The sequence below is a fragment of the Marmota flaviventris genome, chromosome 13 (assembly GCF_047511675.1).
Source record: "Marmota flaviventris isolate mMarFla1 chromosome 13, mMarFla1.hap1, whole genome shotgun sequence".
Classification (NCBI taxonomy): Eukaryota; Metazoa; Chordata; class Mammalia; order Rodentia; family Sciuridae; genus Marmota; species Marmota flaviventris.
Genome location: NC_092510.1, coordinates 42,516,043 through 42,532,872, shown reverse-complemented (window position 1 = coordinate 42,532,872; position 16,830 = coordinate 42,516,043). Strand labels below are relative to the sequence as shown.

General features: G+C 35.8%; 1 protein-coding gene across 8 annotated transcripts in view; it reads right to left on the bottom strand.

The window, feature by feature from the left end:
• Positions 1–16,830, bottom strand: part of Kdm4c (lysine demethylase 4C) — a 394,812-nt gene that overhangs the window by 251,628 nt on the left and 126,354 nt on the right. For 7 of the 8 annotated variants that reach the window (XR_011704102.1, XM_027943079.3, XM_071600636.1 and 4 more), the window contains exon 8: positions 8,991–9,128. Coding sequence is in view for 7 of the 8 variants with exons in the window: in XM_027943079.3 (XP_027798880.2) it covers positions 8,991–9,128 (138 nt within the window). In the remaining variant the exon portion in view is untranslated. Of the gene's footprint in view, positions 1–6,332; positions 6,812–8,990; positions 9,129–16,830 lie in introns of those variants that run through there. The other variant, XM_027943080.2, reaches the window with a different exon arrangement.

Genomic DNA, 16,830 nt, shown 5'->3' with positions numbered 1-16,830 from the left:
AATGTGGCTTATGGTAGGGACCTACCCACCCTCCTCAGGTGAGCTCCAGTTCTCACGCCTACAGACAGTATGTACAACAGGCTGCACACTACCCTACTTTAAGTCTCTCAAATTTCCCAAACACCACAGCTCAATACCTATCAGTATAAATAAAACAGGGACATAATATGAATATGACCTATAAAACTCTAAATACTTGTACCTGATAAATAAATACTAACTCCCAAGTCAGAATACAAGCTCCTTATTGGCAGGTTTTTATACACTTTTTTCTCCACAAGGTTTGGTTCCTAGCATGATGTTCCTTTTAATCTCTATGAAAAAAGCATGGAGGATATTTAGGGTAGTGAAACTACTATGTGTATTACTACAATGATGGATAGGTCATTACGCATTTGTTTAAACCCATAGAATGCACAACAATAAGAGTAAGACCTATTTACAGAAGAGGAAGGAGATTAGGGGAGAGAAAGTAATAGCAGGGTGGATATGACCCAAGCATATTATATGCATGTACCAATGTAACCACAAAATCCATTGTTCTTGCACTAATACAAGAGTGAGCCCTAGTGTATACTATGAATTGTGATAGTGATATGTAAATGTAGGTTCATTGATTACAGCAAACATACCTCGCTATTGTACGAATGTTGATAATGCAGTAGGTTAAGCATCTAAGGGAACATGAGACACAATTCAAATATCTGTACAGTTTTACTAGAAACCTAAAACTCCTTTAAGGAGTAAAGTTTAAGCCCAGCATGGTGACGCATGTCTGTAAGTGGCTCAAGATCTCAGGGGACTGCAGGCTCAGGGGATAGCAGGCTCAAAACCAGCCTCAGCAATTTAGTGAGGCTGTAACCAACCTAGAGAGACCCTGTCTCAAAATAAAAAATAAAGAGGGCTGAGGATATGGCTCAGTAGCTAAGTGCTCCTTGGTTCAGTCCCTGGTACAAAAAAAAAAAAAAAAACACCACAGCAAAGCCCCTTATCAACAGTTATGCTATCCCATTTGAATCTAGTAATTAGAAACATGGCAGAAAGTGAAGGTAAAAAGAAAAACCACAAAATATAAAGTATCTATAATAGAAAAACATGCCTATACTAGTACTCTGTGATGGAAATCATATTAAAATATAAGCTAGAAACCTACTATAAAAAAATTGTTACTATTTGCTATAATAAAGATTGCCCATGTTTGAGGGATTTTTTTCTTCATTTATTTTGTTTTGTTTTGTTTTTGGAAGAACACTTCCTGACTTAGGAAAAATTAAATTTAATTTCAAAACATTAAAATATAAAATACATAGCATAGCACTTATGTGGTAGACAATCTAATAGTTGAAATTACTTTCAGATTAAACGGAAATCAATTTCAAATTTTTCTATCATCCATTTCTAAACTATCCCAACTTTTGAGGATTCAAATGTCAGAATGCCTTAAATTTAGTGAAATAGTATCCTGGAATCCATAAGAACATTCCCAGCTTTGTGGTCCATTTTTTCAACTATCTGACATCATGTTAATCTGACATTACTTAAGATAAAAATTAATGTAAAATAAAAGATATTTTTGGTGTCACCATTACATTTTTTCCAGAAGACACATTATTTAACCTGCTGTATTAAGTCTCTCACACTGTACACACTGTAATAAATATGCTGCTTCTGATGGTGTAGGCAAGATATGACTGTCCCCAAGACAATGATTTTTTTTTCCTCAACAAAATTCAGTACAGTAAATAACTTTTCTTCCCTTCGAGACAATCACAGTGCTTGAGGCTGCTGCAACACAAAAACAAAATATCTTCACAAATGTCTCCAAACAGTCAAGCTGAAAATCTAAGCCAAAGTTTCATTTAACAGCCTGTCAGTTTTTTGATGTGAAGTTAATGAATGCAGTGGCAAACAAATCCATCAAACCCAACATCAAAACAACTGCACTTCATTCCACCCAACGGAAAAATGAAATACAACCTGCAGGCCAGCTCTTTGATCCAGCCCAGCCAGGATGCAAACCTGTGAGTTCCACTGCGGCAGCTGTACAGAAGTAATCATGGAGCCCATTTCCCACTGAAGGAAGAATGCTCCAGAAGGGGGAAACAATCATCTCGAATATGCACCGACAACATCTAACTTCGCTAAACTGTTACATATTTTCAAATCTTGACTGGTGCGGGGGCTGAGGCGAAGCACTGTACTCTAGCTTACTTTTATGTTCAAAGAGATAAAGATTCCTAAAATAAATAAGTAGGTGGTACTTCCCACTATTACTACAGCTCTGCATGTGTTCTATCAAAAGACTTTACGACCTTTATGAAGGGTCCCTGAAGAGAAAGAAAATGCATCACCGCCATCACCACCACCCCACCCCACCCCCGTACAAACATGCAACACAGTGCCTGTTGCAGAGCAGGTACTCTGAACATTACCCATGCCTACATCAGTAGGCAGAAGCATGAGGCTTCTTTGAACATTGTTTTCTATATTTTTCAGTGAGAATCTTATTCAGATTAGTAAATTACTGAAAACTACATAAATGCCTTCTTAGGTAGGCAATACAAGTCTTGCTGTGGATTTAGCTATAATATTTTGCAGGTCAAGGCAAAAGACAGCTGAATCATCATCAGTGAGGAGAAAAGAAAGAATAATGGCAAAGGCCTAAGGCGTTAGTTGACATTTTTAAAACAGAGATAGTCGGCAGGGGCACCCTAGCAAATGCCTGTAATCCTAGGTGCTCAGGAGGATGAGACAGGAGAATCATGAGTTCAAAGACAGCCTCAACAAAGACAAGCCACTAAGCAACTCAATGAGACCCAGTCTCTAAATAAAATGCGAAATAGTGCTGGGAATGTGGCTCAGTGGTGGAGTGCCCCTGAGTTGAATCCCTGGTACCAAAAAAAAAAAAACAGAGATGGTCAAACTAAGTTGCTATCAAATGTCCCCTCTGCCAATTTTCCCCGTTTCTTCTACATAACACACGTACACACAGAGCCTGTGTGAAAGATGAGGCAGTTGGAATGGATAGTGTGAAAAAAGACTATCTGGATAGAAGAACTAAAATAAAGGCACTTAAATATCCGTAAAATACAATGATTTCATTAAGAATATCAAACCACCAGTAAGATACAGAAATTTGGAAGTAGTATTTGGGCTTGGTACAAATAACAGAATGGGATTTCTGATAATCCCAGCAAGATCTTAATAGCAGGGGAGGTATTTATATAAATACTACATAAATAGGTATCAAATGAAACCCAAAGAAGCCCCCTCTCTGGGCCTACCACAACGATGCCATCAAAAGTCATCTACTACCACCACCAAAAGTCAAACAGCCAAGGTCAAGGGAATCAGTCCTTGAACCCTTGTCAATAAACACTCTACTCTTACCTCTGTTCTCATGACTCAGGTTATCCCCTGGTAATGAGTTAACAGAAACAAATATAGTGCCTGACATTTAACAGATAATCTCAGTAAACTTAGCTTTGTCCCCATCTACTAGCCACTTGGAAAGGTAAGACTAGTTCTCTACTTCTAAACCCTGTTGGTTTATGTTGAAAGAGAAAATGAGGCTATCTCTTCCAAACACTGTCTTATGTTTAATTAAAAATAGCCTTTTATCAGAATTGTCAAAATGGCCATACTACCAGAATTGTTTTACAGATTTAATGAAATTCCTATTAAAATCCCAATGAAATTCTTCATAGAACCAGAAAAAGCAATCTTGTAATTCATTTGGAAAAATAAGAGACCCAGAATAGCCAAAGCAATCCTTAGCAAGAAGAGTGAAGCAGGAGGCATCACAATACCAGACCTTAAACTATTCTACAAAGCAACAGTAACAAAAACAGCATGGCACTGACATGCAGACCAATGGTACAGAACAGAAGACATGGAGACAAACTCACATAAACATGGTTAGATCATACTAGACAAAGGTGCCATGAACATATTTTGGAGAAAAAACAGTCTATTCAACAAACTGTACTGGAAAAACTGGAAATCTACATACAACAAAATGAAATTAAAACCCTATCTCTCACCTACACAAAAATCAACTCAAAGTATATTAAAAACTTAGGCAGTAGAACAGAGACCCTGTGCCTAATACAAGAAAAAATAGGACCATATCTCTACCATATTATCTTTGGAACTGACTTCCTTAATCAGAATCCTAAAGGGCAAGAAGTAAAATCAAGTATCAATAAATGGGATGGACTCAAATTAAAAAGCTTCTTCTCAGCAAATGAAACAATCAGTGGGAAGAGAGGGCCAACAGAAAGGGAAAAAAATCTTCACTAAACACACATACCTCAGAGCATTTATTTCTAGGATATATAAAGAAAAAAAAGCAAATAAATAAACCAATCAGCAAATGGGCTAAGGAACTGAACAGACACTTCACAGAAGAAGAAATACAACTGATCAACAAATATATGAAAAAATGTTCAAATGTTCATTGAGAAATGCAAATCAAAACTACACTGAGATTTCATCTCACTCCATACAGAATAGCAATTATTAAAAATATAAGCAACAATAAATGTTGACAAGGATGTGGGGGAGGCTGGGGATATAGCTCAGTTTGTAGAGTGCTTGCTTAGCATTCATAAGACCCTGGGTTCAATCCCCAGCACCACAAAAAAAAAACATAGGATGTGGGGGAAAGGTACATTCAGACATTGCTGGTGGGACTGCAAATTGGTGCAACGACTATGGAAAGGAGTACAGAGATTCCTCAGAAAACTTGGAATGGAACTACCATTTGACACAGCTATCCCACTCCCCAGTCTATACCCAAAGGACTTAAAATCAACATACTATAGTGACATGGCCATATCAATGTTTACAGCAGCATGATTCACAATAGCTAAACTGTGGAATCAACCTAGGTATCCTTCAACATATTAATGAATAAAGAAATTGTGGTATATGTAAAAAGTGAAATTTTACTTAGCCTTAAAGAATGAAATTATGGCATGTACAGGCAAAGAATATCATGCTAAGTAAAATAAATCAACCCCCCAAAAAAACAAAGTCCAAATATTTTTTCTGATAAGCAAACGCTATTCTGTGGGGCACGGGGGTGGGGGGTTATAAATACAGGAACTTTGGATTGTGCAGAGGGGAGGAGGGGGGGCGTGGGGATGGAAAGAACAGTGGAATGAGCCAGACATTATTACCCTATATACATGTATGATTACAAAACCAGCTTAATTCTGCACCATGTTTAAACAGAGGAAAGAGAAGCTATGCTCCTTTTATGTACACTGTGTCAAAATGTATTCTACTGTCATGTATAACTAATTAGAACAAATTAAAAAATAAAAATTTAAAAAATAGACTTTTATAATAGTTCTTTTCTGAGTCACCAAATTAAACTTTTAGTTTACAATATATAAAATTATAGTTCATATTATATACATGAATGAAGTACACGTATAATGTATACAGACCCCATTAATGTATCACGATAATCAATTACTATTACATCACAAATGGACACTTCATCACGTGCTTTTATACAAATGAATCCCATGTGGCAAGTAAAGGAGGTGGCATTCTCTCCCGACCCATAACTCAACTATAAAAAAGTGCTAATATTTGTACAATACTCATAAAAACCTTAACCCAACATCACAAATAATAAGCTTTTTATATTTACCATTTAGAATTGGGGAGGGGCCAGGCCCTGTGGAGCAAGCCTATAATCCCAGTGGCTGAGGGTGGCTGAGGCAGAAGTGGTGCAAAGCCAACCTCATCAAAAGCAAGGCACTAAGCAACTCAGTGAGACCCAGTCTCTAAATAAAAAACAAAATAGGGCTGGGGGTGTGGCTCACTGGTCAAGTGCCTGTAATCCTAGGGACTCAGGAGGCTAAGGCAGGAAAAGTTCAAAGCCAGCCTCAGCAAAAGCAAGGCACTAAGCAACTCAGTGAGACCCAGTCTCTAAATAAAATACAAAATAGGGCTGGGGGTGTGGCTCAGTGGTGGAGTACCCCTGAGTTCAATCCCCAGTACCCATAAAAAATTTTATAGAATTGTAGAAAGCCAACAATTAAGACAAACTAACAAACATGGGCATTCTCCACATTAAAGATCTGTTTAGCATAACTCATAATGAATTCACACATTTAATCAGTTTTGGTTACATACATTTGTGATGAATGTACAATTTTTTCCATGATTAAAAACTACACAGTCACACAATACAGTAAATTCATAAGATTACCTAAAGATTCCAACTTAGAAGTCAAATGTGCCGAATAATAAAAACTACCAAAATCTGGAAGAAAATTAACTAAGAACAACCAAGATAACACATTCAGAGTATAATTTAATAGAGCATAGGATATTTTAATGAGACACTCAATTACATGTTACAAGTTCAGGTTTTTGTTTTTATGCAGATAACTAATATTGATTACATTATTCAAAGTAGACTTTTAGCATATCTCCATATCATTTATTAATTGGTACTCTAGGTGGTAGGCGATCAGCTCCTCAAAGATTTCCTTCCTCATCCTAACACCTGAGATGTGAGGACATATTACCTTGCATATATTAAATTTAAAAAAGGGGGAGGGGGCAGGCACGGGGTGTTTCCTAAGCTGTTTGCCCTGAAATGTACAGGAATTTGAGGAAGGCCTTCAGGAGCAAAGTCTTGGCTGATAGGACCCTACTTCTACAACTGTAAGAAAGTGAATTCAGCCAACAGCCCAAATGAGCAAGCAAAGAGATTCTTCCCAACATCTCCAGCAAAAAATGTAGCCCTCTAAACACCTTGCTTTTGGACTGGTGTGAGGCTTATAACCTACAAAACAAAAAATGAGGTAAATGGATATTATTTTAAACTACTAAACTTAACTGTGGCCTTAAGAGAGAAAACATGCACTACAAATGGTAAATTGCTACAGCAGCAACAGAAAAGTAGTAATATAGTCTCAAAACAGCAACATCTCGTCAAAAGGAAGGGAGGGGTAGAGACAACACCAAAGGAAAAAATATCACAAACACATGCAATTAGAACCATTTAAAATTAGCTGGCCAAAACTGCACTGTACTTTTAAATATTACATTCCTAGAAAATAAAATTCAAAAAAAAAAAAAAAAAAACAGGCTTCACTAATTTGAGTGGACACTGACATTCCCAAGATTTTCCCCTCACACCAAATCTTTAAGGTACAAAGGTACTTTTATTTTATATATAGTAAATGTACACTTATTACATTTATAATAAATATAAGTGACTTCTCTTATGTTATAAAGCTAAACATAGGAGGATGTTGGGCTTGAGATCCCTGCCACTTCCTCCACGGTGTACCTCTTCTTAACATCACAGTTGTGATAGGTTCTGTCCTTCGACTTTCGAAGAGGACCACTATTCATCCTCTCCCCGTAAGATGCACTCCACTCTGCCTCTCCTTCCACATAGACACACAGAAACTCAATCCCAATGCCCCTGGCTTCTCCCTGATGCTGTAATATGCTATTTCAGCCAATACCACAACCTATTTCTTTTGTTGTTGTTGCTGTTTTATATTTTTTTGTGGTGCTAAGGATTGAATAAAGAGCCTTGTGCGTGCAAGGCAAGCACTTTACCAACTGAGCTATATCCCCAGCCCACAATAACCAAGGTCTGAAATCTGTAGTAAACAACCACCAAGCAATTTTTCTGGTGACTGAATAGCCTACTTATTATGTCAATGATTAAAGATGAAAACCAGAAAATAACATCTTTTTATAACCTCGTGACTAGGACATTGTTTCAATGCAGATGCAAGAATTACATTTCTACAAAATCACTGCAGTAGCTGGCCAAGATACATACACTGAGTCTTATTATTAGTCTTATTATAATACATAGGATGTATAATGGAAAGAAGTAATTCAATTCTGTTCCTTTCTAAATCATCCCTAATAAATAGAAATTACTCAGAAGAGAAAAAAAGTCTACTAATAGCAGGAGCTTCCTTTATTCCAAGAATTCATTCAAATGCTTCCTGGGGAGCCAAAGGGCTATAATTTTATTTATATTTTAATATATTATGCCATTTTCTAAATACACATATAAATTGAAACTACAGTTATCTTCCCTGAATATAAGGGAATAAGTTCACCCAATGGTAAACTTATTTTATCAATGTAGAATTAATAATATTCAGCTGTACGATATAGTAGTAAAGATAAGGCCACATAAGCTTTATTTATTATTTTTCACTGAATCTGTGTCAACTTTATATACACTGTAAAACAAGGTTTCATTTAGAAGCCGCTCTCTACCAGCTGCACATTTGCCTTCAAAGCCACAGGAAAGGATGCAAACCTAATAGTAACAGTTACCAGTTTGACAATGTCCTGTATTTAATGCGGCAGGGGATAGTAATTAAATTTAATAGAAATTGTTACTTGTGAATAAAAATATATAGTATGTGAACTAAATTAAATATGCTGAAAAAAGATACAAAATTATATCCTAAATATAACACGAAAATATATTTTTAAGTTATGTTCTATATCATTACTTTCAACAAATCCATTTCTGCAATAGGGCAGTTTTATTCATTTCTCCTTACTATCCTCACTCAGCCTCTTGTTATTGCAACTTTATCAGTCACTTCCTTCTGTACATTGTTTTCTAAGCCATGAAGTGAGCTCTAGCAAGGAGAGATTCAAGTCTACCTAACATGAGCCACTAGAAAATCTTGCAAAAAACCAGCTGGTGGCCTTATAAGTGAAACCAAACATCCATTTCATAAAATCACCTGCCAGGGTAAATTGCTCCATATTAATCTCAAAGCAGAAAAACATAGCTACAAGTAATAATTCAGTCCATGTAAAATAAGCTATCTAGTCTGAAATAAATGAATGCAGGGAGAACCACACAGGGTGAATAATGAAAAAGAAATAAAAGCTATACACTATCCTAAGTTTCTCACTACTATAACAAGAATACACAGTTAATTTATGCTTTATTTTGAGGAATAACTCACCAATTTAGCAACTTTTCCATAGTCAATCCATCTGACAGTAGCAAAATTTGTAGACTCTGCACAGTTGAAACCATGATTGAAACCAGCATGGTAGCCATACGGGAAAGTGATCATAAACTCCCCAGCCTCCTGAGTGATCTGCAGGGTAGAAAATATGCAATATTCTCCAGTAATAAGCCTTTACAAATTGTGCATACAATTAAAATATATTTCCTATACAAAAATAGAAGATTGTCATATCAAAGTTATAACATAAAAGAAGTTTAGTCAGATTCTTTATTTAATCCTTTAATAGTGCTTTTACAGAAAACTTTGAGAAGAATTTTCTAAAAAGTGTGATTTCTTATACATTATTTCAATCATTCAAGCTGTATTTAAAGACAAATAAATTTCATTTGAAAATGTTTTAAGTTATTCAAACTAATTTATTCACATTAGCTTTATACATATGTAAGTACGTGTGTGTGCGCACACATACATTTTTGATACTTTAATGCAACTTGCATCACTGGATTTATACATAAGAGATATTACAATTAGGCTGAGGCTGTAGCTCAGTGGTAGAGCATCCACTTCACACATGTGAGGCACTGGGTTTGATCCTCAGCACCACATAAAAATAAACAAAGATATTGTGTCCAACTACAACTAAAAATATATATTTTTTTTAAAAAAAGAGATATCACAATTGGCATGTTGAAATGAAGAGTTAAAAACACATTAATAAAGCATTGGGTATTGGACAGAAAATACTATGAATTCTTTTTGGCAAAACTGATAGTATTCACCCACTTATTCTTTCTAAAACTTACATAACATTCAATTAACTGTAGTCCTTTTAATAGTGAAATTTCTATCCAAGGACTCATTCAAACCTATGTAAGCATATGTGAATGCATTTTTAACTATAATTAACTTACATTAATGTTAGGAGCCTAAAATTTATTATGCTTCCATATTTTAATTAGAAGCATTTGCTTTTCATATACAATCATCAAAGATTTTATATATATATATATATACACACACACACACACACACATAATTGGTTAAAGCAAAAATCTTTAGTGTTACCTCTTTTTGAGAATAAATTATTAAATTATGACTCACTCCTTCATATGGAGTATTATAATCTTAGTTTTCCATTTTCTGACCTTAAAAATGTTTCTTCTATCCTAGCACCAAAAAGATACTTTATACTTCTGAATCTTTAAACAGGTATAAAATAATATAAACAATACTGATGGATTTGGACAAAATGAAGCAAAGTTCCTCTTTGACAAATATTTCTAAAGAATTTAAAAAGTGTTATTTTTTTCTCATTCAGAAACTCTATTATCAATTAGCTCTTATAACAAAATTGTTAAAAAAAATTAATGCCACACTTTCAATTATCCTACCAACTCAAATCAAAAGTACATTTTATTGTAGATGTAATCTGCACACAGTGCAATATTCAAGATAATATGCAGTTTGATCTGTTTTGACAAATGTACACAATCATATACCACAACCCCATCAGTTTACCACCAAAGAAGCTCCCTCATACTTCACCCCAGACAATCCCTAGTCTGTCATAAAATCCTACCTTAGTAACAACCACTGTTCTGATCCCTTTCAACAGTAGTTAACTTTACCTGTCCTAGGACTTCCTACAAAAGAAATCATACAATGTATTTTCTAATACTTATTTTTTTAGTTTTAGGTGGACTCAATATCTTTATTTTATTTTTATATAGTGCTGAGTAAGTACCTCGCGCATGTTAATCAAGCACTCTACAACTAAGCCACAACCCCAGCCCCCATACAATGTATGTTTGCTCCCAGAATTTTCAAGACACAACCATTCCATTGCATGTAAACAACTAGCTCATTCCTAAATGATGATATTACAGCCTACAAACATATCATGTGTCTATCCAATCACCTATTGATGAACATCTGTGAAGCTACGTACTTGCTTTACAAAATTAAAACTGCACTTGATCCAATAAACCTCTGGCACATGATTGATGATTAGGAATCTCTCTAAAATCGTAACAAGTACAGTTTGCAGAAGGAACATATGTATATACGTGTGTGTGCGCACACTCACATTTTTGATACTTTAATGCAACTCACATCACTGGTTATACATAAGAGATATCACAATTGGGCTGGCGCTGTAGCTCAGTGGTAGAGCACCCACTTCACATGTGTGAGGCACTGGGTTCAATCCTCAGCACCACATAAAAATAGACAAAGATATTGTGTCCAACTACAACTAAAAAAATATTTTTAAAAAAAAGAGATATCACAATTGGCATGTTGAAAGGAAGAGTTAAAAACACATTATTAATGCACTGGACATTGAAGAATTAATTAAAACATTCCCTAAGAACTGTCACCTAACCCAGGAATCAGACATATCTCTCCTCCTACCATAACGATGGGTTTCTTCAGGAGGAAATATAAATTTTTATATATTATTACCATCTATATTCTTTGTTTCTCTATTAGCTCCTCCAACACTTCTTCCTGATTGTAACTGCCTTGAAATAAAAGATTCTATTTTAAATTTCCCTTCATAGGTACTCCATATATTCTTGTGGCCTGGTTGTAAGTGATGTTAAGAATGTATTCATAAATAACTACTTGAAAACTTCACCATCAGGGGATGGGGTTGTGGCTCAATAATAGAGCACTCACCTAGCATGTGTGAGGGAGGCCCTGGTTCGATCCTCAGCACCACAAAAAGAAAATAAAAGTATTGTGTCCATCTACCACTAAAAAATACTTTTTTAAAATTTTCCACCATCAGAATAGACATAAAATATTTGCAGGGATTGCACTGCATACCAAAATGGGGCAAGAAAAAAATACAAAGAAACAACATAAATAATATTCAGAATGTATGAGTCAAAACTAGAATAGATACCAGCTGTTCTACATTTTATTTATGGATCAAGAGAAAATGGAGTAATAATTCATTGTAATATAAATAAAAATAAAATTCAGAGAAGATTCCATCATTCAACTCTCAATATCAGAAGATTTTCCTAATACTACCCTAAAGTAAAGCCAAAGTAATACCTTCTCAAAAGTACTGAAAAGAATAAATGATTCTCATGGCATTTCAGCACTTAAATGTTGAGAAATGAACATGTAGATGCGGATTTGTGTTGAAACATACAGGAGGAATACAGAATAAATAAGGTGCACACACTACAATCCAATTAACACTTTAGGGATGCTAAAATGGTATATAAAGAGGAAGCAGTTTCTTTCCCAACAATTCTCAGTTCTTTCTTGTAACCCACGCTTCCCCACCCAAATGAAACACCAGAAGGTATTGTACTGCATTAAGTGGCAGCTTAGCTATCACCTGGCAGGCAGAGACAGCTTTCCAGTGCTCAACTTGGTTCTGGCTCCAATTTCACAGCTCAGAGCATTATAAGAAGTTACCCAATCCTCTTCTTTCCTGTTGACACTGATTGTCATTGGTCTATGTTATAAAACTCACCTTGTTCAACTGTTTGTACCTGTGGAAAGGCATAGGGAATGGCAGGATAAGGATAGGACTCCACTAGAATAAAGAAGCCACCTTGGCTGGGGTTGTGGCTCAGCGGTGGAGCTCTCACCTAGCATGTGTGAGGCCCTAGGTTCGATCCTCAGCACCACATAAAATAAAATAAAGATATTGTGTCTATCTACAACTAAAAAATAAATTTAAAAAATTAAAAAATAAAAAGAAGCCACCTTTACTGCTCCAATGTATCCTACCTCCATCAATTTCTATCTACTGACAAAATCCTGCTCTTGCCATGTTGAAAAGACAAATCTGTTCCCACTGAATTGGACTCTAAACTTTAAGCCTCTGTCATTTCTATAAACAGGTGAGTCCCAGTTAGCCAAAATACAAGGCTAATTTATTGTCTCTGTGGTGATAAAATGATTAGGAAGTCCAGGACAGAATAGAACAAGTCCTGTTTTAATAAAGACTAGAGCAATCATCACATCCTCATAACAACAAAAATTTGGAGAAGACAGTGCACATAATCTAACAGCAGAAATTACCTGTTACACACATTTTTTCATATATATACATACACGTGTGTGTGTGTGTGTGTGTGTGTGTATGAGAGAGAGAGAGAGAGAGGAAAATACATTGAAAGAAGGAAAACATTAAATCCAACTGAGAAACCATTACCTAACAGTAAAGGGAGAGTTGAAGAAAGAGTGTGTTATAATACAGCAATACATGCAAAGCCCTTTATACATATTATTTCTTTTCATTCTTATAAAAACTCTATTGGGTTCATTCTTTTTTTTTTTAACTTTTATTTCATTTATTTATTTATTTTTATGTGGTGCTGAGGATAGAACCCAGGGCCCCGCACGTGCTAGGCGAGTGCTCTACCATTGAGCCATAACCCGAGCCCCGGATTCATTCTTTTTTTTTTTTTTTTTAATTTTTTATTGTTGGCTGTTCAAAACATAACATAGTTCTTGATATATCATATTTCACAATTTGATTCAAGTGGGTTATGAGCTCCCATTTTTACCCCATAAACAGATTGCAGAATCACATCAGTTACACATCCATTGATTTACATATTGCCATACTCGTGTCTGTTGTGTTCTGCTGCCTTTCCTATCCTCTACTATCCCCCCTCCCCTCCCCTCCCCTCCACTCTTCTCTCTCTGCCCCCTCTACTGACATTCATTTGTCCCCCTTGTATTATTTTTCCCCTTCCCCTCACTTCCTCTTGTATGTACTTTTGTATAACTCTGAGGGTCTCCTTCCGTTTCCATGCAATTTCCCTTCTCTCTCCCTTTCCCTCCCACCTCTCATCCCTGTTTAATGTTAATATTCTTCTCATGCTCTTCGACCCTACTCTGTTCTTAGTTACTCTCCTTATATCAAAGAAGACATTTGGCATTTGTTTTTTAGGGATTGGCTAGCTTCACTTAGCATAATCTGCTCTAATGCCATCCATTTCCCTGTAAATTCTATGATTTTGTCATTTTTTAATGCAGAGTAATACTCCATTGTGTATAAATGCCACATTTTTTTTATCCATTCATCCATTGAAGGGCATCTAGGTTGGTTCCACAGTCTAGCTATTGTGAATTGTGCTGCTATGAAGATCGATGTAGCAGTGTCCCTGTAGCATGCTCTTTTTAGGTCTTTAGGGAATAGACCGAGAAGGGGAATAGCTGGGTCAAATGGTGGCTCCATTCCCAGCTTTCCAAGAAATCTCCATACTGCTTTCCAAATTGGCTGCACCAATTTGCAGTCCCACCAGCAATGTACAAGTGTACCCTTTTCCCCACATCCTCGCCAGCACTTGTTGTTGTTTGACTTCATAATGGCTGCCAATCTAACTGGAGTGAGATGGTATCTTAGGGTGGTTTTGATTTGCATTTCTCTGACTGCTAGAGATGGTGAGCATTTTTTCATGTACTTGTTGATTGATTGTATGTCCTCCTCTGAGAAGTAGTCTGTTCAGGTCCTTGGCCCATTTGTTGATTGGGTTGTTTGTTCTCTTATTGTCTAATTTTTTGAGTTCTTTGTATACTCTGGATATTAGGGCTCTATCTGAAGTGTGAGGAGTAAAGATTTGTTCCCAGGATGTAGGCTCCCTATTTACCTCTCTTATTGTTTCTTTTGCTGAGAAAAAACTTTTTAGTTTGAGTAAGTCCCATTTGTTGATTCTAGTTATTAACTTTTGTGCTATGGGTGTCCTATTGAGGAATTTGGAGCCCGACCCCACAGTATGTAGATCGTAGCCAACTTTTTCTTCTATCAGACGGCGTGTCTCTGATTTGATATCAAGCTCCTTGATCCATTTTGAATTCACTTTTGTGCATGGCGAGAGAAAGGGATTCAGTTTCATTTTGTTGCATATGGATTTCCAGTTTTCCCAGCACCATTTGTTGAAGATGCTATCCTTTCTCCATTGCATGCTTTTAGCCCCTTTATCAAATATAAGATAGTTGTAGTTTTGTGGATTGGTTTCTGTGTCCTCTATTCTGTACCATTGGTCCACCCGCCTGTTTTGGTACCAGTACCATGCTGTTTTTGTTACTATTGCTCTGTAGTATAGTTTGAAGTCTGGTATCGCTATACCGCCTGATTCACACTTCCTGCTTAGCATTGTTTTTGCTATTCTGGGTCTTTTATTTTTCCATATGAATTTCATGATTGCTTTCTCTATTTCTACAAGAAATGCCGTTGGGATTTTGATTGGCATTGCATTAAACCTATAGAGAACTTTTGGTAATATCGCCATTTTGATGATGTTAGTTCTGCCTATCCATGAACAGGGTATATTTTTCCATCTTCTAAGATCTTCTTCTATTTCTCTCCTTAGGGTTCTGTAGTTTTCATTGTATAAGTCTTTCACCTCTTTTGTTAGGTTGATTCCCAAGTATTTTATTTTTTTTGAAGATATTGTGAATGGAGTGGTTGTCCTCATTTCCATTTCAGAGGATTTGTCGCTGATATACAGGAATGCCTTTGATTTATGCGTGTTGATTTTATATCCTGCCACTTTGCTGAATTCATTTATTAGCTCTAATAGTTTCTTTGTAGACCCTTTTGGGTCTGCTAGGTATAGAATCATGTCATCTGCAAATAGTGATAATTTAAGTTCTTCTTTTCCTATTTTGATGCCTTTAATTTCTTTCGTCTGTCTAATTGCTCTGGCCAGTGTTTCGAGAACTATGTTGAACAGAAGTGGTGAGAGAGGGCATCCCTGTCTTGTTCCAGATTTTAGAGGGAATGCCTTCAATTTTTCTCCATTCAGAATGATGCTAGCCTGAGGCTTAGTATAGATTGCTTTTACAATATTGAGGTATGTTCCTGTTATTCCTAGTTTTTCTAGAGTTTTGAACATAAAGGGATGCTGTACTTTGTCGAATGCTTTTTCCGCATCTATGGAGATGATCATATGGTTCTTATTTTTAAGTCTATTGATGTGGTGAATAACATTTATTGATTTCCGTATATTGAACCAGACTTGCATCCCAGGGATGAATCCTACTTGATCATGGTGCACAATTTTTTTGATATGTTTTTGTATCCGATTCGCCAGAATTTTATTGAGGATTTTTGCATCTAGATTCATTAGATATATTGGTCTGTAGTTTTCTTTCTTTGAAGTGTCTTTGTCTGGTTTAGGTATCAGGGTGATGTTGGCCTCGTAGAATGAATTTGGAAGTTCTCCCTCTTTTTCTATTTCCCAAAGTAGCTTGAAAAGTATTGGTATTAGTTCCTCTTTAAAGGTTTTGTAAAACTCTGCTGTATACCCATCCGGTCCTGGGCTTTTCTTAGTTGGTAGTCTTTTGATGGTTTCTTCTATTTCCTCAATTGATATTGGTCTGTTTAGGTTGTCTATATCCTCCTGACTCAATATGGGCAGATCATATGACTTAAGAAATTTATCTATGCCTTCACTATCTTCTAATTTATTAGAGTATAAGGATTCAAAATAGTTTTTGATTATCTTCTGTATTTCTGAAGTGTCTGTTGTGATATTGCCTTTTTCATCCCATATGCTAGTAATTTGAGTTCTCTCTCTTCTTCTCTTCGCTAGCATGGCTAAGGGTCTGTCGATTTTGTTTATTTTGTCAAAGAACCAACTTTTAGTTTTGTCAATTTTTTCAATTGTTTCTTTTGTTTCTATTTCATTAATTTCAGCTCTGATTTTAATTATTTCTTGCCTTCTACTTCTTTTGCTGTTGTTTTGCTCTTCTTTTTCTAGGATTTTGAGATGAAGTATGAGATCATTTATTTGTTGGTTTTTTCTTTTTTTAAGGAATGAACTCCAAGCAATGAATTTTCCTCTTAGAACTG